Here is a 23,323-nt window from a genome sequence, read left to right on the forward strand (position 1 = left end):
CATACACACACACAGTGGTCCCCATACACTCACACAGCGGTCCTCATACACACACACAGCGGTCCTCATACACTCACACAGCGGTCCCCATACACTCACACAGCGGTCCCCCTACACTCACACAGCGGTCCTCATACACTGACACACAGCGGTCCTCCTACACTCACACAGCGGTCCTCATACACACACACAGCGGTCCTCATACACTGACACAGCGGTCCTCCTACACTCACACAGCGGTCCTCATATACTCACACAGCGGTCCTCATACACTGACACAGCGGTCCTCATACACTGACACACAGCGGTCCTCCTACACTCACACAGCGGTCCTCATATACTCACACAGCGGTCCTCATACACTGACACAGCGGTCCCCATACACTGACACACAGCGGTCCCCATACACTGACACAGCGGTCCTCATACACACACACAGCGGTCCCCCTACACACACACAGCGGTCCTCATATACTCACACAGCGGTCCCCATACACTCACATACCCCATACACTCACACAGCGGTCCTCACGCACTCACACAGCGGTCCCCATACACTGACACAGCGGTCCCCATACACTCACACAGCGGTCCTCCTACACTCACACAGCGGTCCCCATACACTGACACAGCGGTCCTCCTACACTCACACAGCGGTCCCCATACACTGACACAGCGGTCCTCCTACACTCACACAGCGGCGAAAGCAGTGAACTTTGTACAATAGCGCCGTGCTGCCACCTAGTGCTGAAGTTTGGCATTGGACTGTTGTGTCTTGTTTCTGAAGCCCTATAGCCGCAGGACAGTAATTTTAACACTAACACTAATCCCAGTTCAGAACTAATCTAACTAAATGCCCTGGGATTTTTAATAACCACAGAGAGTCAGGACCTCGGTTTTACGTCTCATCTGAAGGATGGTGCCTGTTTACAGTATAGTGTCCCCGTCACTATACTGGGGCATTAGGACCCACACAGAGCGCAGGGTGATCGCCCCCTGCTGGCCCCACTAACACCTCTTCCAGCAGCAGCCTTAGTTTTTCCCAGGAGTCTCCCCTCCAGGTACTGACCAGGCTCCCACCTGCTGAGCTTCAGTGGGTTACCAGTTGTGAGTTGCAGGGTGATATGGCTGCTGGCCATAATAATACAGTGTGTGATCTCCTGTCCCAGTCTGAGGAGCAGACATTATTATTATTATTATTATTATTATTATTATTATTATTATTATTATTATTATTATTATTATTATTATTATTATTGAGAGAAAGGCTCACTGTCTGTTCCTCAGGCTGGGACAGGAGATCACACACTGTATTATTATTATTGAGAGACAGGCTCACTGTCTGTTCCTCAGGCTGGGACAGGAGATCACACACTGTATTATTATTATTGAGAGACAGGCTCACTGTCTGTTCCTCAGGCTGGGACAGGAGATCACACACTGTATTATTATTATTGAGAGACAGGCTCACTGTCTGTTCCTCAGGCTGGGACAGGAGATCACACACTGTATTATTATTATTGAGAGACGGGCTCACTGTCTGTTCCTCAGGCTGGGACAGGAGATCACACACTGTATTATTATTATTGAGAGATGGGCTCACTGTCTGTTCCTCAGGCTGGGACAGGAGATCACACACTGTATTATTATTATTGAGAGACAGGTTCACTGTCTGTTCCTCAGGCTGGGACAGGAGATCACACACTGTATTATTATTATTGAGAGACAGGCTCACTGTCTGTTCCTCAGGCTGGGACAGGAGATCACACACTGTATTATTATTATTGAGAGACGGGCTCACTGTCTGTTCTTTAACTAAAGTAGTTAACTAATGTTAACAAATGATACCTTATTGTAAAGTGTTACAGAAATTGTTTAGATGTTCACCCAAAAATGGAACATTGACTAGATGGTGAGAAAATAGTGACATTCGAAATCCATTCTGACTGACTTCTGCAGATCACAAACGATATATTTTAAAGAATGTTGCAATGCTGATTTCCATAAAAGTTGACTAATAGTTGACTTCCTTTACAGTGGTACACAAAAGGTTTGTTGTGGTTAAAGGTATAGTTCACCCAAAAATGAAAATTCTGTCATTATTTACTCACCCTTGAAGAAAGATGTGAAGACGGGGGTTTGAATTTAATCCTTTCTGTAGGGGGTTTAGACTTCTAAGTCACAAGCTGGGGTTTATGGCAGGAAAGGGGGTTCACTGATAAGGACTGCAGATGCCAGCTAGGAACCCCCCTGGGTGTAATCTTAAACTGACCATTTGTCCAGAACATCGTAAACTGGCCAAATACCATGAACCCCCTCTTTACCATCAGACCGAGTGACGTCAGAAACGGAGAAGAAGACACTATATAACCCAAAAGTTGGTACCAGTACGTTGAACAATACTTCGGTTTTGTCGTTTCTTGCGGGAAACAAGACTTCGGCTTTATTGTTCCTTGCATGCAATAAACTCATCTGTTTCACTTCATCTCGGGATCAAGAACCTCATTCCTTCTGTTACAACACCCTCAAGTGGTTCCAAACCTGTATGAATCTCTTCTGCTGAACACAAAAGAAGATATTTTGAAAAATATGGGTAACCAGACATTTTCCAATGGGCACCAGTAACGGTTTGGTTACCCACATTCTTTGAAATGTCTTTTATGTTCAACAGAAGAAAGAAACTCATACAGGTTTGGAACAACTTGAGGGTGAGTAAATGACAGAATTTTCATTTTTGGGTGAACTAACCCTTCCATCAGTGTAGATTTGTGAGCAACAAATTCAGTCATTAAATTCTCTTTTTAAGGTGCTTCTTCAGCATTGACCCAGAGAAGGGCACCAACGTTGAATCAAGGAAAAAAAACAGCTCCCAGTGAACCCCTGAGTCATTACACTCATAGCTGACCTTGCTGATCAGGAATGGAGAGCAGATTAAGGCCGGACAAAACCTTTTTTGACAGATGTCTGAAGATCACATTGGCACTGATAATGCTTTACAACTTTGTGTTATCTGGATTTTTTAGAAAGCTATTTTTGGGCTTAAATACTGTTTTGTACTTATGGTGCGTGTGGTACTATACCAGCAGCATGATTTTGAGCAGCCAACAAAACATAGTGTGTACCTAAAATAAAATCTCACTTTTCATTAATATTTAGATGTTTTTACACTGTCTCTACAAAAAAAAAAAATCTTGGATTTCCTTGTTTACCCTTCTGTTGGAAAAAGAAGGAATTTCTAGAGTGTGTTAAAAGAGTAGTTCACTCCTATTTAAATGACTGATGATTTACTCACCCACAGGCCATCCAGGATATACACGACTTTCTTTCTTCATCAGAACAAAAATGAACAGTTTTTCAGGAATAATAATAATAATAATAATAATAATTGCTTACACTTATATAGCGCTTTTCTGGACACTCCACTCAAAGCGCTTTACAGGTAATGGGGACTCCCCTCCACCACCACCAGTGTGCAGCCCCACCTGGATGATGCGACGGCAGCCATAGTGCGCCAGAACGCTCACCACACATCAGCTATCAGCGAATGATCTCGCACCTCCAGTGCAAGTGAATGGGCATCAGATTTGGACCGTCCAAAAGGCTCCTTTAGGCAGTATCAAAATAATCCCCACAGTTATCCACATTTCAGCCCACCAATGAGCGTCTTCTGGAGTGATGTGTGAAACAAAGACAAACAGGGAAAACGTCAGTAGCTGAATCCTACTTAATCACACCAGCCAGTCGAAGACGTGAGACATCAGTGTTTTCATTGAGCACATTTCTAGGTAATAAAGTTTGAGTAATTTTATTTCTCACACAAATGTATTGATTCATGTTAGAAGACGTTCACTGCTCGACTGGACCTGTGTGGATTATTTTGATACTGCCTAGAGGAGCCTTTTGGATGATTACAAACTGATGGCCATTCACTTGCATTGGAGGTTGGAGATTAGTCCTAAAAAAATGTTAATTTCTCTTCCGATGAAGAAAGAAGGATTTGTACATCTTGAATGGAGTAAATTATCAGCATTTTTTTAAATTGTATTTTATGTTTATATCTATGAAAGATAATGGTCATATGGTTATGCTTTTCATGTCCTTTCAATTTATACATTTAAGTGTTCCTACAGGAAGTTTCGTTTTGTGCATCTGAGATTGTAAAAAGCTGTATGTTTATGCTTTCCAAGCATTTGGTTCATGATGAATCCACTCCGTTAGGAGATTGGTGTGCTGTCTTGTTCAGGGTATTGAATGTGTTGCATTCTGGTCAAGATTGTAATTATTCCAAATGCTCGTTCTGCAATTTGAGGCCAACATAGAGGACATTCTTTTACTGCTGTTTTAAGGAGAAGAATGTTGTTGTCCCAAGTGTGTATTTACTATGCTTGTGGTATTTAAATAAAAAGTGTATTTGCTTTTCAGAACAGTTCGGGGTGTCTTGTTAAATTCACAAAATGTCTTTTACACAAGTACTGTTTTCTGGCAACCACAGCTGCCAGTTTTGTACCGTAACTTCTGCGGGATTTGTTTCACAGTGCAGTGTCGAGCCGGGGCGTTTCAGAGCACGAGCAGATGGTGTAACCACGCTACACAACTCCAGACATTTTTTCAATGGGCTGTGGCGTTTTATTTATTTATTTTTATTGATGCTTCACAAAAGAACACAAATGACAACACAAACAAGAGTACAAAGGGACAAGTAGTAGGTTTATTCCATGCTGAAAAAAAGAAGAAGGAGAACACAACGTTTCAGCCGTGGAGTCTTCTTCAGGTGTGAGAGAGACAGGGCAGTAGGCAAAGGTAAAGTAGCAGGAGAACAAAGGTTGGGAGGGAGGAGGAGTGAGAGTCGGGAGCAGGGGACAGAAAGAGAGGCCAATCAAGAGGTGTGAAGTCAGAATGGGTGCAGAGAGGTGTGAAATGAAACTTCCAATGAATGGAGAAAATTTAAAAGAACAGTAATCTGTCGTTAAGAGAAGGGAGAATGTGTGATCCTAACTGCAGAATAATTTTGGTTTCGGTGGTCTTTCTGATGTATGAGTTGGGAAAACCGTCTTTGAGAACACAGACGGAGAGATTAGAGTGGTCGTGGCCGTCAGAGGTGAAATGAGAAACAATGGGCTTGGAGAGATCTTTAATCTTCACAGCCCTGACGTGTTCTCTGAAGCGGTCTCCGAGTCTCCTTCCTGTTTCTCCAATGTAGATGGCTGGGCATTTACTGCGAGAGATCCAGTGAATAAGGCTGCTGGAGGTACAAGATGCCCTCTGGGTGATGCGGAATTGTCCTGAGGGGCCTTGAATGAGTGTGGTGGTGGATGTGTACTTGCAGGTGATACAGCGAGCTCTGTTGCAAGGGAAAGTGCCTGGTGTGGATGGTTGTTGAGGGCGGTCAAGGGAGCTGTGAACAAGGAGGTTACGCAGATTAGGTGGTCGGCGATATGAGATGATAGGGCGATCAGAAAAGAGGGCCCCAATGGAGGGATCATCCTGTAGGATGGAAAAGTTGTGGTTAATGGTCCTATCCTGGGGATAGGAAGTGTGTTAGGGTGGTAAGGAAGCACCAAGGGAATGCGGTTGTTACGGCGGGAGTTCCTGATCGGGTTGATGGTCCGGGGGGTGTTTTTGGCTCGGGCAAGGGCCCTGTCAATCACACTGCTGGGGTATCCTCTGTTGATGGAAAAGGAGCACATTTCGAGGGCTTGGTTCTCGAAGTCGATGTCGTCGCTGCATGATCGTCGTGACCTAAGGAACTGTGAAAAGGGAAGAGAGTTTTTAGTGTGGTTGGGGTGAAATGAGCTGGACAGGAGGTAGCTGTGTGAGTCCGTGGGTTTGTAATAAACTGAAGTGGACAGTCGGAGGTAGTTGATAGACAAGTGGATGTCTAGAACCGGAAGAGTGGTGGAAGATATGTTAACCGTATATTTGAGGGATGGGTGGAAGTTGGTGAAATGGTGCAGGAAGAAGAATACATATAACAATTCGAGACAAAAAGACCGTCAGGGGTACATATGACCACGTCAATTCAAGTTAGGAGAAACGATGACACGAATGACATAAACTGAATGTCCGCACCGCTGTTTACACTTCGAAATAGTCTGCAAATACCCCCCTCACTTCCAGTTTAAAATGCTCAGACAAAGGGCTCTTCCCAGACCACGTCATTGTGTGCATATAATAACGTGCCCTTGTAATCATTACATTTATTACAAACGAAATTGTAATATTATTATCGATGGGGCTGAAACTGGACATAACATCTTTTTCATCAAAACAAATATCAGTATTGGCCTCTTTTTTAATAGAAGTCTGCAGCTTAGTCCAGAACATTGTTCCCCTGGGACAGAACCCAAACACAGGCTGAGACGTTTCAGGGCTGTTGTAGGTTGTGGTGTTTCAGAACGACACATGCGTCTTATCGAGAGCGAGAAGTATTTCAAGTCTTTAAACTTCAAAAGTATTAACACACAACACAAACACAAAAGCTGTGTTTGCGCAGAAATGTTTTTCATAGAAACTCTTTTGACACGCGTGGATTGGCCGTAAAGTGATAAAATCCTGTCATGAGACACAGTTAGCTTATTTTTAATAACACGTTCGCGACAGCTTTTTTTAAAAGTGTGGAATGAATTTCCGCGCACCGTGCGCCTGAAAGTCTTTAACCTTTAGAAGTATTAACATGCAACAAACGTTGTGTTTGCGCAGAAAAAAACTTTAACACGCGTGGCTTGGTCTTAGAGTTTTAAAATAATGTAATAAGACACAGATAGCTTATTTTTAATAACACGTTCGCGACAGCTTTTCAAAAGTGTGACACAAATGATGTGGTGGTGTTCTTGATATTTTAACGGACTGGTCTAAAAGTTTAAAATCGTGTAATAGAGATCTCCGGGGGTCGGTGTCGCGACAGTTCAAGGCTCTGGAATGCAGAGACAATTTATGGTTTTATCTGGCAAACACAGGCGATCAATTAGACATCCGAAGTCCTGGGGGAGGGGTGTTAAAATTGACCTCATAGCGAAAGTTCATAAAGGTTTAAAATTCAAAGCGGGTACAATTTACAGCGGTAAGAAACGGACGGATGTAGGAGTCATAGTTTTTCTTTGGTTTTAAATGCTGTTGGGTATATACATTTTAGGTTTATATTAATGTCACGTTTTCTCATTTGTAATCACCACATGTATTTTACGCAACATGTAAAATGTTCTTCACTGCGCATTGCGGAAAAATAAAACCCTCAAAACGTCAAGGAAGGTTTGTGAACACGTCGCTATAAAGAACGGATACATTTTCTTATAGCGATACCGTTCATTAAAAAAAAACATTGTTCTTAATAATATTCAGAGAGGTCTCCTGCTGAATCAATCACAGACACCGGGCCACATTTGCACCACGTTTTAACAGCTATGAAATTTAGGCAGATACAGGTGTGTGTCTTAAAATAATATAGATTTGAACATTATAGCGGTCTTTTCTAAAACGTTTTCTGAAAATGTTCCTTAAAATAATTTCTACAGCCCAACACGTGCCCACCCCATGACACCTCAGATTAAAGGCTACGGGGAGGAGAGGGGGGCGTGTTTCTCAGAGGAGGATGTCTATCGGGGGCGGTGACGTCCTGAATCAGAACACTGAGCTGCCGGCTGCGGTCCCCGTCTCTCGACTAGCTGGTCAGAATGGATCGCCCCGATCACACTGAACAGTCTGAAGACGCCTGGTTTTCTGACGACTTCCCACATTCCTCGGGTATGTATATCTTTTTTTTCTTTAAAGATTTTTTTATTAAATGTGTAAAGAATTTACAAATACAAATACAATCAGAGGGCCAAATTAGGTACAAGAGAACAAACACAAACAGAAAAATAAACAGTTCACCGCCAGAGGTAATAAGTAAGTTATATGATTAAATTATATTTTTTACATATATCATATGTTTTTTTCTGTGCTTTATTATTTCTCACATTTTTAATAGAATTTAAATAATGTTTCAGCTCCACCTCAAAAGAACTAAAAAGGGGAGTATTATTAGACCATTTGGATTTATGGATGTGAAATTTACCAAGAGTGATTAATAAATTGACTTTAAATAAATGCTCTTTTTCCAAATTTTCTACTAAACAGTACAATAAAATGTCAAAATCCTTCAATCTAAAAAACACCTTTAACTGCCTGCAAACAAAACTCTGTAAATCCATCCAAAATAACTTCACAAACCTACACCTAACAAATAAATGCACCAAAGATTCCTTTTCCGCCCGACAAAAAACACAGATCATCCTGCTCGTGCTTAAATTTAAAGAGTACTAATTTCACTGGATAAAACTTATGAATGATTTTAAACGATATCTCTTTAACTTTATTTGTAATACAAAATCTATCAGGAATCGTCCAAACTAACTTCCAGTTTATATTTTCAAACACTGCATTCCAAAAAGACAAACAAGAAGGGATAAGATGGGGTTTACAGAGATTTCTAATATGAGTATTGTTACACTTCTTATCCTTTATTTCCACGCCATCCAAGAATAAATCAGCTGTAGGACCCAAAAGGAGGTCAGTCCTATTAACACTTTGATTTGCTTTTAATAAGCACACTACACCTTCCGGAATGGCATCAAAAACTATTGCATATTCCTTAGGAGTAACAGGGAACTGAAATCTCTCCAGGAATTCAGGATAAGTAAGCAATCTACCATCTTCATTCAACAGTTGAGCCACTAAATACATTTTGTTATTAAACCAACTGTAAAAATAAACTTTTATTTTTAAACTTAATGTCTTTATTATTCCAAATATAATATATGTGTGTGGTGAGAAGTTGTGTTTGTATAATAAAGTCCAGTATAATAGTACCTGCTTATGAAAATCAGATCACTTAACTGGGATTTTCTTTATCTCAAAGTTACATTTTAACAAAAAGTCAAGATTCCCAACATTCTGAAAAATTATGTTTGGAATAAAAACATATAAAAGTCTATAACATTCAAGCCACCTTGGTTTTTGGTTTACTCAGAAGGTGTTTCCTAATATAATGAGGTTTATTCTTCCAAATAAAGTTGTATAATAGTTTGTCAAACTCATCAATAAGATGCAAAGGAACATTCAGTGAAAGCGAGGCGTACACAAAGCGAGATATTCCCTCTGCTTTCGACAGTAGAACCCCACCTGCCAACGACAGGTCCCTCATTAACCGAGACTGGAATCTTTTTTTAGTTTTATCTAAAATAGGCGTAAAATTCCATTTACATCTTTCATCTTGGTCTTTACAGACTATAATACCCAGATAACAAACCACTTTCTTCACAGGTATATTCACTATTGCATCTAAATTAGAATCCTTCAGAGAAAACAGTTCACACTTGACAATATTCAGAGACAATCCTGAGACTGATGAGAACACATTTAAAACCTCAATTGCTTTAGAAACCTCTTTGCTATTCTTAAGAAAAATAGTGGTATCGTCTGCTAGTTGACAAATCCTAATTTCCCTTCCCAAGGTACTACTGCCTTCCATAATGCTATTATTAATATGAAGAGTCAAAGTCTGAGTTACTAATAAAAAGAGAAAAGGAGATATTGGACATCCCTGCCTAATACCTCTGCCAATTTCAAATCTCGGAGATGTGCCATTACGTAATCTGACTGAGCTATTACATCCTCAGGTATGTATATCTGGCTTCTCGTGAGAAGAAATGACAACGTCACGGTGCCTGTCGCCTGTACCCGTGTTGCTCGCTACAGATGCGAGACGCTGTATAATATTTGTGTATCATGCAATATTGAATTATTACAATGGAATTACAAGGGGGCTGTTCAGGAATGTGGCCGTGACTGCGCGTATCCATCCCGGGGTGAGTTTCCCGAGAGCATCGTAGCGCCAAGAACATCGCAAACTCGCTCTTAAGATCGATCGACCGTTAATTGACGGGTGTTTCCCCAAACCCATCGTAACTAAAGTAGCACGTTAAATCCTCCGTCATCTACGTGCTCCCCGACCCTCTAGTTCATCACTAAGTGCTTCTTAAACTGGCCTCCTCCTGCCCACCCTGAGCGCCAGAGATCGCCAGACAGAGCACAGTCACTTCACGGCAGGGGCATCCTCTGGAAATATAGACTACTAAGAGTTTATAGTAAGGATTTTTAATATTTTGTTGTACTATGTAAGAGGAAAATTGAAAAAAGAACATTTATTTCTACATCTTTAATTTATTAGTCATCTTGGGTAAATTTCCTATTCATAAGTCAAATGTTTTAATAATACTCCCTCTTTTAGTACTTTTGGGGTGGGGTTTAAATTGTATTTAAATTCCATGAAGAAGGTGAAACATGGAACATGTATTACAATGTAACGCCACGCAGGGCGGGCTGAGAACAGCACCTGGGGACGACCGGACTGTGTATAGTGAGAGGGAGGCTGAGATACAGTCTCTTCCCTTCGTGTGTGTGTGTGTGTTAGTGTAGGTGCAGCGCTGAAACCCCTGTCCCTGTGTGTGTACCTTCCCGATTCGAGTTAATACCCGTGTTGTTCAGCCCCAGTCCTGAGTCCCACGCCTGCTCCATTCCGTACCCAAACCCGCGGTCGATACGATATTTCAAATTCGAATGCCGTTTTATGTTCAAAAACAACAACAGTATTTTCTCATGAACCGCTGTGATTCTTAACGATGGCAGATCGCCAAAAAAATCCGGCTTGAAACCCAAGACGTGGTGCAGGAATCGGACACTGTCCACACGGCTCAACTTGGTTCTCTTTTACGGTCCTTGATTTTCTTTTCTCTTAGAAACAATTAGGGTCCCATTGTGTGCCTGTCTATACGCTTTCGCTTAAGTGGTTGTTAAATGATGAAGTCATGTTTGCTTCATATTCCTTTTCACAACTTTATTTCATGCTTATTGGTACCCCCATCAACTTCGTAAAGCCAGTCCTGTAACCCTGTCTGTAGATGGCTCTGTACTTGAGCTCCAATCAAAATTGAAAAACCTTGGGGTGATATTCGATTCTGGCTTAACATTCGACCCACATGTACAGCATACTGTCAAAACATCTTTTTTTCACCTTAGAAATCTCGCTAGACTACGCCCTATGCTATCATTAACTGTGGCTGAAAAGCTGATCAACATATTTGTATTCTCCCGAATTGACTACTGCAATGCTCTGCTCCCTGGTGTATCTAAATCTACTCTGAACAAGCTGCAGTATGTCCAAAATGCAGCAGCCAGAATCCTGACCAGGTCTAGTGCAAGTGTTCACATTACTCCTATCCTGGAGTCCTTGCACTGGCTTCCGGTCAAATTCCGCGTAGACTTTAAAATCCTCATGCTCACCTACAAGGCTTTACATGGCTTGGCACCTCAATACCTGTCTGAACTTTTATCGCCCTACTCCCCACCTCGCAACCTCTGCTCTTCTAATTCTGCCCTCCTTACTGTCCCCCAAGCCCGTCTACATTGGATGGGCGACAGGGCCTTCTCCTGCTATGCCCCCAAGCTCTGGAACTCTTTTCCCAAGGATATTAGAGAGTCACCTTCTCTAAACTCCTTCAAATCCAGACTCAAACCCTCTTCTTCAGAAGAGCCTTTACTGAACTGGTTCCATTCTTCACCCCTCTGCTCTTCTTAATACCATCTTCCACGGTCTCCTCTATTGTTATTGTTGTATTGCTGTAATTATAATTGTGTCCTGTCTTGTGAAATTTTTCTTATTTATTGTTGTAGTCTTCTTATTTACTGTTATTGTCATCCTGTAAAGCGCTTTGAGAAGCCACCTTTAAAGGCGCTATATAAAATAAAGTTTATTATTATTATTATTATTATTATCCCACTGAAGGACCACAACCGACCCCCTATAATGACAGTATTGTCAATCGATTGATTGTCAATCGACCTGTGAGGCTTCAGGGGCGGGTTCACACAGAAGGACTCTACTCGCTCGCTAAAGGATCGATTCACAGGGGTCTGGGGAAACGCACGAAATTGTTGCTCGTTAGTCTCTAGGATTCATCGTTTTCGGGAAACTCACCCCTGTGTCCCATCAGATGCACGGAAAACAGCAGCGCCGGCCGCGGGTCCGACAGCTGGGAAAAGGGCCGGTCCCGCAGGGCCGGGCGACGCCGGTGAGTCACCCCGACCGTGTCTCGGTTCCCCTCTCCGGCCGTGTGCGTCTCAAAGCCCCCGGCCGCCTTCCCCACGTCGACACACGCGTGTGTCTGTCCCACAGGCGCTGGCGAGGGAACGGGTCGTCACGCGTTGAAAAGACCTCGCTTGTGCTTCACGACCCCCCCTCAAAGCCTCGCGGAGCCCCAGCCGGATGTCCCCGCCAGCTCGCCGGGGGGTAGGTGTCGGTGTCGGTGTCGGTGTCGGTTCGGGACTGTCTGCGCCACAGTCTTTTAACACGCGCGTTTAAAGGGGTCTATAGCTAATGAACGCGAGTTTTCTATTTCTTGGGCAGTTTGCGGGGGTGTTGAGGCCTCTCTCTAATGGCATTTCCACCCCCCGTGCAGAACCCGAACCTTCGAACCCGAAACCAGGACCGACCGGGACGGCGAGCTCCAGACGGGTCAGATCGGCGCCCGGGGGTCAGTGTCCGTCCCGCGCCGTCCGGAAGCGGCAGAGCCCTCTTCCGTTAGGATGTCCTCTCGCTGAAAGAGCCGAGTTCTCCTACTTTGACGTTCCGGGGTGTTAAAAAGTCTTATTTTTAAAACTGCTTAGCCTTTAAGACCTCACGTTTACAGTTCAGACCGACTGGTCCATATGCCGTTAACCCCACCGCCTGTCCCAGTAGCGCCATCACCCTCCTGAAGGAAACCAGTGCGTACCACATCAACACGGCCGGGTAGCTTGTTGCATTCTCCCGCAACCCTCTGTGTAAGGCAGCGCCACGCGCCTGGCGTTTTCATCCTAGTTCACGTCATCTTCTGATTTCGCCCGTTTAGATTGGTTGGCGTGCTGAAAAGTCTTTTTATTTTTCTCTGGATCCCAGTGAGCGGCGTGTTCTGGTTGTGAGAGGTGGCGTGTTCTGGTTGTGAGAGATGGCGTGTTCTGGTTGTGAGAGGCGGCGTGTTCTGGTTGTGAGAGGCGGCGTGTTCTGGTTGTGAGAGGCGGCGTGTTCTGGTTGTGAGAGGCGGCGTGTTCTGGTTGTGAGAGATGGCGTGTTCTGGTTGTGAGAGATGGCGTGTTCTGGTTGTGATTGTGAGAGGTGGCGTGTTCTGGTTGTGAGAGATGGCGTGTTCTGGTTGTGAGAGGCGGCGTGTTCTGGTTGTGAGAGGCGGCGTGTTCTGGTTGTGAGAGATGGCGTGTTCTGGTTGTGATTGTGAGAGGTGGCGTGTTCTGGTTGTGAGAGATGGCGTGTTCTGGTTGTGAGAGGCGGCGTGTTCTGGTTGTGAGAGGCGGCGTGTTCTGGTTGTGAGAGGCGGCGTGTTCTGGTTGTGAGAGGTGGCGTGTTCTGGTTGTGGGAGATGGCGTGTTCTGGTTGCGGGAGGTGGCGTGTTCTGGTTGTGAGAGGCGGCGTGTTCTGGTTGTGAGAGGCGGCGTGTTCTGGTTGTGAGAGGCGGCGTGTTCTGGTTGTGAGAGATGGCGTGTTCTGGTTGTGAGAGGCGGCGTGTCCTGGTTGTGATTGTGAGAGGTGGCGTGTTCTGGTTGTGAGAGGTGGCGTGTTCTGGTTGTGAGAGATGGTGTGTTCTGGTTGTGAGAGGCGGCGTGTTCTGGTTGTGAGAGGCGGCGTGTTCTGGTTGTGAGAGGCGGCGTGTTCTGGTTGTGAGAGGCGGCGTGTTCTGGTTGTGAGAGGCGGCGTGTTCTGGTTGTGAGAGATGGCGTGTTCTGGTTGTGAGAGGCGGCGTGTCCTGGTTGTGATTGTGAGAGGTGGCGTGTTCTGGTTGTGAGAGGCGGCGTGTTCTGGTTGTGAGAGGCGGCGTGTTCTGGTTGTGAGAGGCGGCGTGTTCTGGTTGTGAGAGATGGCGTGTTCTGGTTGTGAGAGGCGGCGTGTCCTGGTTGTGATTGTGAGAGGTGGCGTGTTCTGGTTGTGAGAGGTGGCGTGTTCTGGTTGTGAGAGGTGGCGTGTTCTGGTTGTGAGAGATGGCGTGTTCTGGTTGTGAGAGGCGGCGTGTTCTGGTTGTGAGAGGCGGCGTGTTCTGGTTGTGATTGTGAGAGATGGCGTGTTCTGGTTGTGATTGTGAGAGGTGGCGTGTTCTGGTTGTGAGAGGCGGCGTGTTCTGGTTGTGAGAGGCGGCGTGTTCTGGTTGTGGGAGGCGGCGTGTTCTGGTTGTGATTGTGAGAGGTGGCGTGTTCTGGTTGTGAGAGGTGGCGTGTTCTGGTTGTGAGAGGTGGCGTGTTCTGGTTGTGGGAGGCGGCGTGTTCTGGTTGTGAGAGGCGGCGTGTTCTGGTTGTGAGAGGCGGCGTGTTCTGGTTGTGGGAGGCGGCGTGTTCTGGTTGTGATTGTGAGAGGTGGCGTGTTCTGGTTGTGAGAGGTGGCGTGTTCTGGTTGTGAGAGGTGGCGTGTTCTGGTTGTGAGAGATGGCGTGTTCTGGTTGTGAGAGGCGGCGTGTTCTGGTTGTGAGAGGCGGCGTGTTCTGGTTGTGAGAGATGGCGTGTTCTGGTTGTGATTGTGAGAGGTGGCGTGTTCTGGTTGTGAGAGGCGGCGTGTTCTGGTTGTGAGAGGCGGCGTGTTCTGGTTGTGGGAGGCGGCGTGTTCTGGTTGTGATTGTGAGAGGTGGCGTGTTCTGGTTGTGAGAGGTGGCGTGTTCTGGTTGTGAGAGGTGGCGTGTTCTGGTTGTGGGAGGTGGCGTGTTCTGGTTGTGAGAGATGGCGTGTTCTGGTTGTGAGAGGCGGCGTGTTCTGGTTGTGGGAGGTGGCGTGTTCTGGTTGTGAGAGATGGCGTGTTCTGGTTGTGAGAGATGGCGTGTTCTGGTTGTGGGAGATGGCGTGTTCTGGTTGTGGGAGGCGGCGTGTTCTGGTTGTGAGAGGCGGCGTGTTCTGGTTGTGAGAGGCGGCGTGTTCTGGTTGTGAGAGATGGCGTGTTCTGGTTGTGAGAGATGGCGTGTTCTGGTTGTGGGAGATGGCGTGTGCGAGAGGCGGCGTGTTCTGGTTGCGGGAGGCGCCGTGTTCTGGTTGCGGGAGGCGCCGTGTTCTGGTTGCGGGAGGCGCCGCGTTCTGGTTGCGGGAGATGGCGCGTTCTGGTTGCGAGAGATGGCGTGTTCTGGTTGTGAGAGGCGGCGTGTTCTGGTTGTGGGAGGTGGCGTGTTCTGGTTGTGGGAGATGGCGCGTTCTGGTTGTGGGAGGCGGCGCGTTCTGGTTGTGGGAGGCGGCGTGTTCTGGTTGTGAGAGGTGGCGTGTTCTGGTTGTGAGAGATGGCGCGTTCTGGTTGTGAGAGGTGGCGCGTTCTGGTTGTGAGAGATGGCGTGTTCTGGTTGTGGGAGGTGGCGTGTTCTGGTTGTGAGAGGTGGCGTGTTCTGGTTGTGGGAGATGGCGTGTTCTGGTTGTGGGAGGCGGCGTGTTCTGGTTGTGAGAGGCGGCGTGTCCTGGTTGTGATTGTGAGAGGTGGCGTGTTCTGGTTGTGAGAGGTGGCGTGTTCTGGTTGTGAGAGATGGTGTGTTCTGGTTGTGAGAGGCGGCGTGTTCTGGTTGTGAGAGGCGGCGTGTTCTGGTTGTGAGAGATGGCGTGTTCTGGTTGTGAGAGGCGGCGTGTCCTGGTTGTGATTGTGAGAGGTGGCGTGTTCTGGTTGTGAGAGGTGGCGTGTTCTGGTTGTGAGAGGTGGCGTGTTCTGGTTGTGAGAGATGGCGTGTTCTGGTTGTGAGAGATGGCGTGTTCTGGTTGTGAGAGGCGGCGTGTTCTGGTTGTGAGAGGCGGCGTGTTCTGGTTGTGAGAGATGGCGTGTTCTGGTTGTGAGAGGCGGCGTGTCCTGGTTGTGATTGTGAGAGGTGGCGTGTTCTGGTTGTGAGAGGTGGCGTGTTCTGGTTGTGAGAGGTGGCGTGTTCTGGTTGTGAGAGATGGCGTGTTCTGGTTGTGAGAGGCGGCGTGTTCTGGTTGTGAGAGGCGGCGTGTTCTGGTTGTGAGAGATGGCGTGTTCTGGTTGTGATTGTGAGAGGTGGCGTGTTCTGGTTGTGAGAGGCGGCGTGTTCTGGTTGTGAGAGGCGGCGTGTTCTGGTTGTGGGAGGCGGCGTGTTCTGGTTGTGATTGTGAGAGGTGGCGTGTTCTGGTTGTGAGAGGTGGCGTGTTCTGGTTGTGGGAGGTGGCGTGTTCTGGTTGTGAGAGATGGCGTGTTCTGGTTGTGAGAGGCGGCGTGTTCTGGTTGTGGGAGGTGGCGTGTTCTGGTTGTGAGAGATGGCGTGTTCTGGTTGTGAGAGATGGCGTGTTCTGGTTGTGGGAGATGGCGTGTTCTGGTTGTGGGAGGCGGCGTGTTCTGGTTGTGAGAGGCGGCGTGTTCTGGTTGTGAGAGGCGGCGTGTTCTGGTTGTGAGAGATGGCGTGTTCTGGTTGTGGGAGATGGCGTGTTCTGGTTGTGGGAGATGGCGTGTGCGAGAGGCGGCGTGTTCTGGTTGCGGGAGGCGGCGTGTTCTGGTTGCGGGAGGCGCCGTGTTCTGGTTGCGGGAGATGGCGCGTTCTGGTTGCGGGAGATGGCGCGTTCTGGTTGCGAGAGATGGCGTGTTCTGGTTGTGAGAGGCGGCGTGTTCTGGTTGTGGGAGGTGGCGTGTTCTGGTTGTGGGAGATGGCGCGTTCTGGTTGTGGGAGGCGGCGTGTTCTGGTTGTGGGAGGCGGCGTGTTCTGGTTGTGAGAGGTGGCGTGTTCTGGTTGTGAGAGGCGGCGTGTTCTGGTTGTGAGAGATGGCGCGTTCTGGTTGTGAGAGGTGGCGCGTTCTGGTTGTGAGAGATGGCGCGTTCTGGTTGTGGGAGGTGGCGTGTTCTGGTTGTGAGAGGTGGCGTGTTCTGGTTGTGGGAGATGGCGTGTTCTGGTTGTGGGAGGCGGCGTGTTCTGGTTGTGAGAGGCGGCGTGTTCTGGTTGTGAGAGGCGGCGTGTTCTGGTTGTGAGAGATGGCGTGTTCTGGTTGTGAGAGATGGCGTGTTCTGGTTGTGAGAGATGGCGTGTTCTGGTTGTGGGAGATGGCGTGTGCGAGAGGCGGCGTGTTCTGGTTGCGGGAGGCGCCGTGTTCTGGTTGCGGGAGATGGCGTGTTCTGGTTGCGGGAGATGGCGTGTTCTGGTTGTGAGACGCGGCGTGTTCTGGTTGTGAGAGATGGCGCGTTCTGGTTGCGGGAGATGGCGCGTTCTGGTTGTGAGAGATGGCGCGTTCTGGTTGTGAGAGGCGGCGTGTTCTGGTTGTGGGAGGTGGCGTGTTCTGGTTGTGGGAGATGGCGCGTTCTGGTTGTGAGAGGTGGCGCGTTCTGGTTGTGGGAGGCGGCGTGTTCTGGTTGTGAGAGGTGGCGTGTTCTGGTTGTGAGAGGCGGCGTGTTCTGGTTGTGAGAGATGGCGTGTTCTGGTTGTGAGAGGTGGCGTGTTCTGGTTGTGAGAGGTGGCGTGTTCTGGTTGTGAGAGGCGGCGTGTTCTGGTTGTGAGAGGTGGCGTGTTCTGGTTGTGAGAGGTGGCGTGTTCTGGTTGTGAGAGGTGGCGTGTTCTGGTTGTGATTGTGAGAGGCGGCGTGTTCTGGTTGTGAGAGGCGGCGTGTTCTGGTTGTGAGAGGCGGCGTGTTCTGGTTGTGAGAGATGGCGTGTTCTGGTTGTGAGAGATGGCGTGTTCTGGTTGTGAGAGGCGGCGTGTTCTGGTTGTGAGAGATGGCGTGTTCTGGTTGTGAGAGATGGCGTGTTCTGGTTGTGGGAGATGGCGTGTTCTGGTTGTGAGAGGCGGCGTGTTCTGGTTGTGAGAGATGGCGTGTTCTGGTTGTGGGAGATGGCGTGTTCTGGTTGTGAGAGATGGCGTGTTCTGGTTGTGAGAGATGGCGTGTTCTGGTTGTGGGAGATGGCGTGTTCTGGTTGTGAGAGGCGGCGTGTTCTGGTTGTGAGAGGCGGCGTGTTCTGGTTGTGGGAGATGGCGTGTTCTGGTTGTGATTGTGAGAGGTGGCGTGTTCTGGTTGTGAGAGATGGCGCCTGGGCGCGGTGCTAAAAAAGTCTCTTCTTTGGATTCGCACTGCAGCTGCATCGGCGGGCGGGGAGAAGAGTGTGGCGGCGGCGCCGGGCCCCCGGGCGGGGGGGGCGTCGAGGACGGCCCCTCGGAGGCTGACCGGAGCCACACGCGCCAGGCCTCCGCAGAGGGATCACGGCGCCACTGGACACTTGGGTTCGTGGGGGGTGCTGGACTCACTGCAGCACTTCTTACAGTTAATGTCCAGGCTGTGCACTACTGCGGAGCAGAAGAGGCGAGTTCTAGAGAACCAGAGAGCAGTCTTCGCAAGTGTCCGCTTCTTGTTCCCTCAAGCGGTCCAGTCTTTCACCGCCAGCCTCTTGGACATCATCTCCACAGAGGATCCCGCAGTAAAATCAGGACTTCACGAGCTGGCTACGCTGATTCGTGGTGCACTGGTGGAGATCCCCAGTGATCGCTCACCGAGCGGGTGAAAAGACCGACCTCGAGCGTTGGGGCGTTAATAAAAGAATCGAACCGGCAGCCGCGTGTCTGTTGAGACGTCAGAGACCCAGAGGGAGGCCTCGGGTGCTCGACCTGAGCATGCGTTGGCGGTAGAGAACTGAGCGGTCAGGGGTGCTGCAGCAGAACCGGACGGCAGTAACTCTGAAGACCGAGAACCGGTTGCGATGAAGGTTGTGATGAAGGTTGGCGGCGGCGCGAATAGAGACCCCTTCGTTTCCCTGGGGCGTGTACGCAGTTATTACAGGTCTTATCAGAATTGTCAGCGCGACAGAGCGCCATGATGAACTTCGTTCTGTTCATCTTGACAGAAGAGCTCGTATGTACAGGCTGCAGGCGCTGTCCACAGGGAGTCCAGGGCGTATTGGAGGGACCCCCAGTCGGCGGGGCGGATGATTTTGGACAGCTGCGTTTGGCTTCGGGTGGGTTCAACAAACCCTTGTTCTCGCGCCGGAGACGCCCCGGAGAATTAAATGCTGCCGATTTTTTTTTTTAAACCACATCTCGGAGCTCTTGCAGAGCCACACAGAAGTCCTCACCGATGACCGGCCTCCGATTAGTGGTGACGATAGTGAGGAACACGCAGGGGGGTGATTTAACTCCGTTCTGGACGGCAGGGTAATTGCTCTGGGGAAAAGCGCACCTTACCGACTTACATTAATTAATTATTAATTAATGTAAGTCGGTAAGGTGCGCTTTTCCCCCGAGCAATTACCCTGCTGTCCAGAACGGATTTAAATCTTATTAATTAATTAATTAATTGCTTACACTTCTATAGTGCTTTTCTGGACCCTCCACTCAAAGCGCTTTACAGGTCAGGGGGATCCCCTCCACCCCCACCAGTGTGTCCCCCCACCTGGATGATGCTCCAGTACACTCACCACACACCAGCTCTCAGTGGGGAGGAGAGCAGAGGGATGGAGCCAGTTCAGAGAGGGGGGTTATTAGGAGGCCATGATGGGTAAAGACCAGGGGGGAATTTGTCCAGGACACTGGGGTGACACCCCTACTCTTCTCGAGAGACACCCTGGGATTGTTCATGACCACAGAGAGTCAGGACCTCGGTTTTACGTCTCATCCGAAGGACAGCGCCTGTTTACAGTGTAGTGTCCCCGTCACTATACTGGGGCATCAGGACCCACACAGACCGCAGGGTGAGAGCGCCCCCTGCTGGCCCCACTAACACCTCTTCCAGCAGCAGCCTCAGCTTTCCCAGGAGTCTCCCCTCCAGGTACTGGCCAGGCTCCCCCTGCTGGGCTCCAGTGGGCTGGGAGCTGGGAGAGAGCGCCCCCTGCTGGCCCCACTCACCCCTCTCCCAGGAGTCTCCCCTCCAGGTCGGCCAGTTAAAACTGATCACCTGTCTTTATTGGTACACATACAACTCTGATCACCTGTCTTTATTGGTACACATACAACTCTGTACGAATATGATCAGAGTTCCTGAATCGGATACAGACATAGAAAATCTTTCAGTTTCTAATGCAGTGTTAGAGCTTGATTCGTCACAGCTATCACAGTCAGGCGTGTGTCTGTCTGACTCCTCTCTCTGTCCCCCAGCGCTCTTCCTCTCTCTAGAGCTCCATTCTGAAGCTCAGTGTGCTGTCCTTCATCTTCCTCCGGTAGTCTTCATCGAACGCCTCGCTCTGAGCGACTGTGAAGTGATTCTTCCAGTCTCCCACCATCCCTGAGAGAGAGGAGAGAGAGACTGTGATCTCCTGTCCCAGCCTGAGGAACAGACAGTGAGCCTGTCTCTCAATAATAATAATACAGTGTGTGATCTCCTGTCCCAGCCTGAGGAACAGACAGTGAGCCCGTCTCTCAATAATAATAATACAGTGTGTGATCTCCTGTCCCAGCCTGAGGAACAGTGAGCCCGTCTCTCAATAATAATAATACAGTGTGTGATCTCCTGTCCCAGCCTGAGGAACAGACAGTGAGCCCGTCTCTCAATAATAATAATACAGTGTGTGATCTCCTGTCCCAGCCTGAGGAACAGACAGTGAGCCCGTCTCTCAATAATAATAATACAGTGTGTGATCTCCTGTCCCAGCCTGAGGAACAGACAGTGAGCCCGTCTCTCAATAATAATAATACAGTGTGTGATCTCCTGTCCCAGCCTGAGGAACAGTGAGCCTGTCTCTCAATAATAATAATACAGTGTGTGATCTCCTGTCCCAGCCTGAGGAACAGTGAGCCTGTCTCTCAATAATAATAATACAGTGTGTGATCTCCTGTCCCAGCCTGAGGAACAGTGAGCCCGTCTCTCAATAATAATAATATAGTGTGTGATCTCCTGTCCCAGCCTGAGGAACAGACAGTGAGCCTGTCTCTCAATAATAATAATACAGTGTGTGATCTCCTGTCCCAGCCTGAGGAACAGACAGTGAGCCCGTCTCTCAATAATAATAATACAGTGTGTAATCTCCTGTCCCAGCCTGAGGAACAGACAGTGAGCCTGTCTCTCAATAATAATAATAATACAGTGTGTGATCTCGTGTCCCAGCCTGAGGAACAGACAGTGAGCCCGTCTCTCAATAATAATAATACAGTGTGTGATCTCCTGTCCCAGCCTGAGGAACAGACAGTGAGCCCGTCTCTCAATAATAATAATACAGTGTGTGATCTCCTGTCCCAGCCTGAGGAACAGACAGTGAGCCCGTCTCTCAATAATAATAATACAGTGTGTGATCTCCTGTCCCAGCCTGAGGAACAGACAGTGAGCCTGTCTCTCAATAATAATAATACAGTGTGTGATCTCCTGTCCCAGCCTGAGGAACAGACAGTGAGCCTGTCTCTCAATAATAATAATACAGTGTGTGATCTCCTGTCACAGCCTGAGGAACAGACAGTTAGCCTGTCTCTCAATAATAATAATACAGTGAGTGATCTCCTGTCCCAGCCTGAGGAACAGTGAGCCCGTCTCTCAATAATAATAATATAGTGTGTGATCTCCTGTCCCAGCCTGAGGAACAGACAGTGAGCCTGTCTCTCAATAATAATAATACAGTGTGTGATCTCCTGTCCCAGCCTGAGGAACAGACAGTGAGCCCGTCTCTCAATAATAATAATACAGTGTGTAATCTCCTGTCCCAGCCTGAGGAACAGTCAGTGAGCCTGTCTCTCAATAATAATAATACTGTGTGTGATCTCCTGTCCCAGCCTGAGGAACAGACAGTGTGCCTGTCTCTCAATAATGTTAATGTTTATTAATACAGTGTGTGATCTCCTGTCCCAGCCTGAGGAACAGACAGTGAGCCTGTCTCTCAATAATAATACAGTGTGTTATCTCCTGTCCCAGCCTGAGGAACAGACAGTGAGCCTGTCTCTCAATAATAATAATACAGTGTGTGATCTCCTGTCCCAGCCTGAGGAACAGACAGCGATCCTGTCTCTCAATAATAATAATACAGTGTGTAATCTCCTGTCCCAGCCTGAGGAACAGACAGTGAGCCTGTCTCTCAATAATAATAATAATAATACAGTGTGTGATCTCGTGTCCCAGCCTGAGGAACAGTCAGTGAGCCCGTCTCTCAATAATAATAATACAGTGTGTGATCTCCTGTCCCAGCCTGAGGAACAGACTGTGAGCCTGTCTCTCAATAATAATAATACAGTGTGTGATCTCCTGTCCCAGCCTGAGGAACAGACAGTGAGCCCGTCTCTCAATAATAATAATACAGTGTGTGATCTCCTGTCCCAGCCTGAGGAACAGTGAGCCCGTCTCTCAATAATAATAATATAGTGTGTGATCTCCTGTCCCAGCCTGAGGAACAGACAGTGAGCCTGTCTCTCAATAATAATAATACAGTGTGTGATCTCCTGTCCCAGCCTGAGGAACAGACAGTGAGCCTGTCTCTCGATAATAATAATACAGTGTGTGATCTCCTGTCCCAGCCTGAGGAACAGACAGTGAGCCTGTCTCTCGATAATAATAATACAGTGTGTGATCTCCTGTCCCAGCCTGAGGAACAGACAGCGATCCTGTCTCTCAATAATAATAATACAGTGTGTAATCTCCTGTCCCAGCCTGAGGAACAGACAGTGAGCCTGTCTCTCAATAATAATAATAATACAGTGTGTGATCTCCTGTCCCAGCCTGAGGAACAGACAGTGAGCCTGTCTCTCAATAATAATACTGTGTGTGATCTCCTGTCCCAGCCTGAGGAACAGACAGTGTGCCTGTCTCTCAATAATGTTAATGTTTATTAATACAGTGTGTGATCTCCTGTCCCAGGCTGAGGAAAAGACAGTGAGCCTGTCTCTCAATAATAATAATACAGTGTGTGATCTCCTGTCCCAGCCTGAGGAACAGACAGTGAGCCCGTCTCTCAATAATAATAATACAGTGTGTAATCTCCTGTCCCAGCCTGAGGAACAGACAGTGAGCCTGTCTCTCAATAATAATAATAATAATACAGTGTGTGATCTCGTGTCCCAGCCTGAGGAACAGTCAGTGAGCCTGTCTCTCAATAATAATAATACTGTGTGTGATCTCCTGTCCCAGCCTGAGGAACAGACAGTGTGCCTGTCTCTCAATAATGTTAATGTTTATTAATACAGTGTGTGATCTCCTGTCCCAGCCTGAGGAACAGACAGTGAGCCTGTCTCTCAATAATAATACAGTGTGTTATCTCCTGTCCCAGCCTGAGGAACAGACAGTGAGCCTGTCTCTCAATAATAATAATGCAGTGTGAATAGACTCAGAGAGAGCCTATACTCTATCCTTCTTCCTCTCTTCTGTCTCTCTCTCCCCCTGTCTCTCAGTC

At 47.9% G+C, this 23,323-nt stretch overlaps 1 protein-coding gene and 1 long non-coding RNA gene across 11 annotated transcripts in view; both read right to left on the reverse strand.

The window, feature by feature from the left end:
- Positions 1-4,686: 4,686 nt before the first annotated feature.
- Positions 4,687-12,104, reverse strand: LOC138238269 (uncharacterized). Its single transcript, XR_011189337.1, has 2 exons — positions 12,014-12,104; positions 4,687-5,747 (listed from the first exon to the last, which is right to left on the reverse strand). It is a non-coding gene; the product is annotated as an uncharacterized lncRNA (long non-coding RNA).
- Positions 12,105-19,919: 7,815 nt separating this feature from the next.
- The window catches only part of LOC138238273 (cytosolic sulfotransferase 3-like), a 271,472-nt gene continuing 268,068 nt past the window's right edge, over positions 19,920-23,323 (reverse strand). For all 10 annotated transcript variants that reach the window (XM_069188401.1, XM_069188406.1, XM_069188404.1 and 7 more), the window contains one exon: positions 19,920-20,241. In XM_069188401.1, coding sequence (XP_069044502.1) covers positions 20,129-20,241 — 113 coding nt within the window. In that variant the 3' untranslated portion in view covers positions 19,920-20,128. The remainder of the gene's footprint in view (positions 20,242-23,323) is intronic.

This window comes from Lepisosteus oculatus, chromosome 4 (genome assembly GCF_040954835.1).
Source record: "Lepisosteus oculatus isolate fLepOcu1 chromosome 4, fLepOcu1.hap2, whole genome shotgun sequence".
Taxonomy (NCBI): domain Eukaryota; kingdom Metazoa; phylum Chordata; class Actinopteri; order Semionotiformes; family Lepisosteidae; genus Lepisosteus; species Lepisosteus oculatus.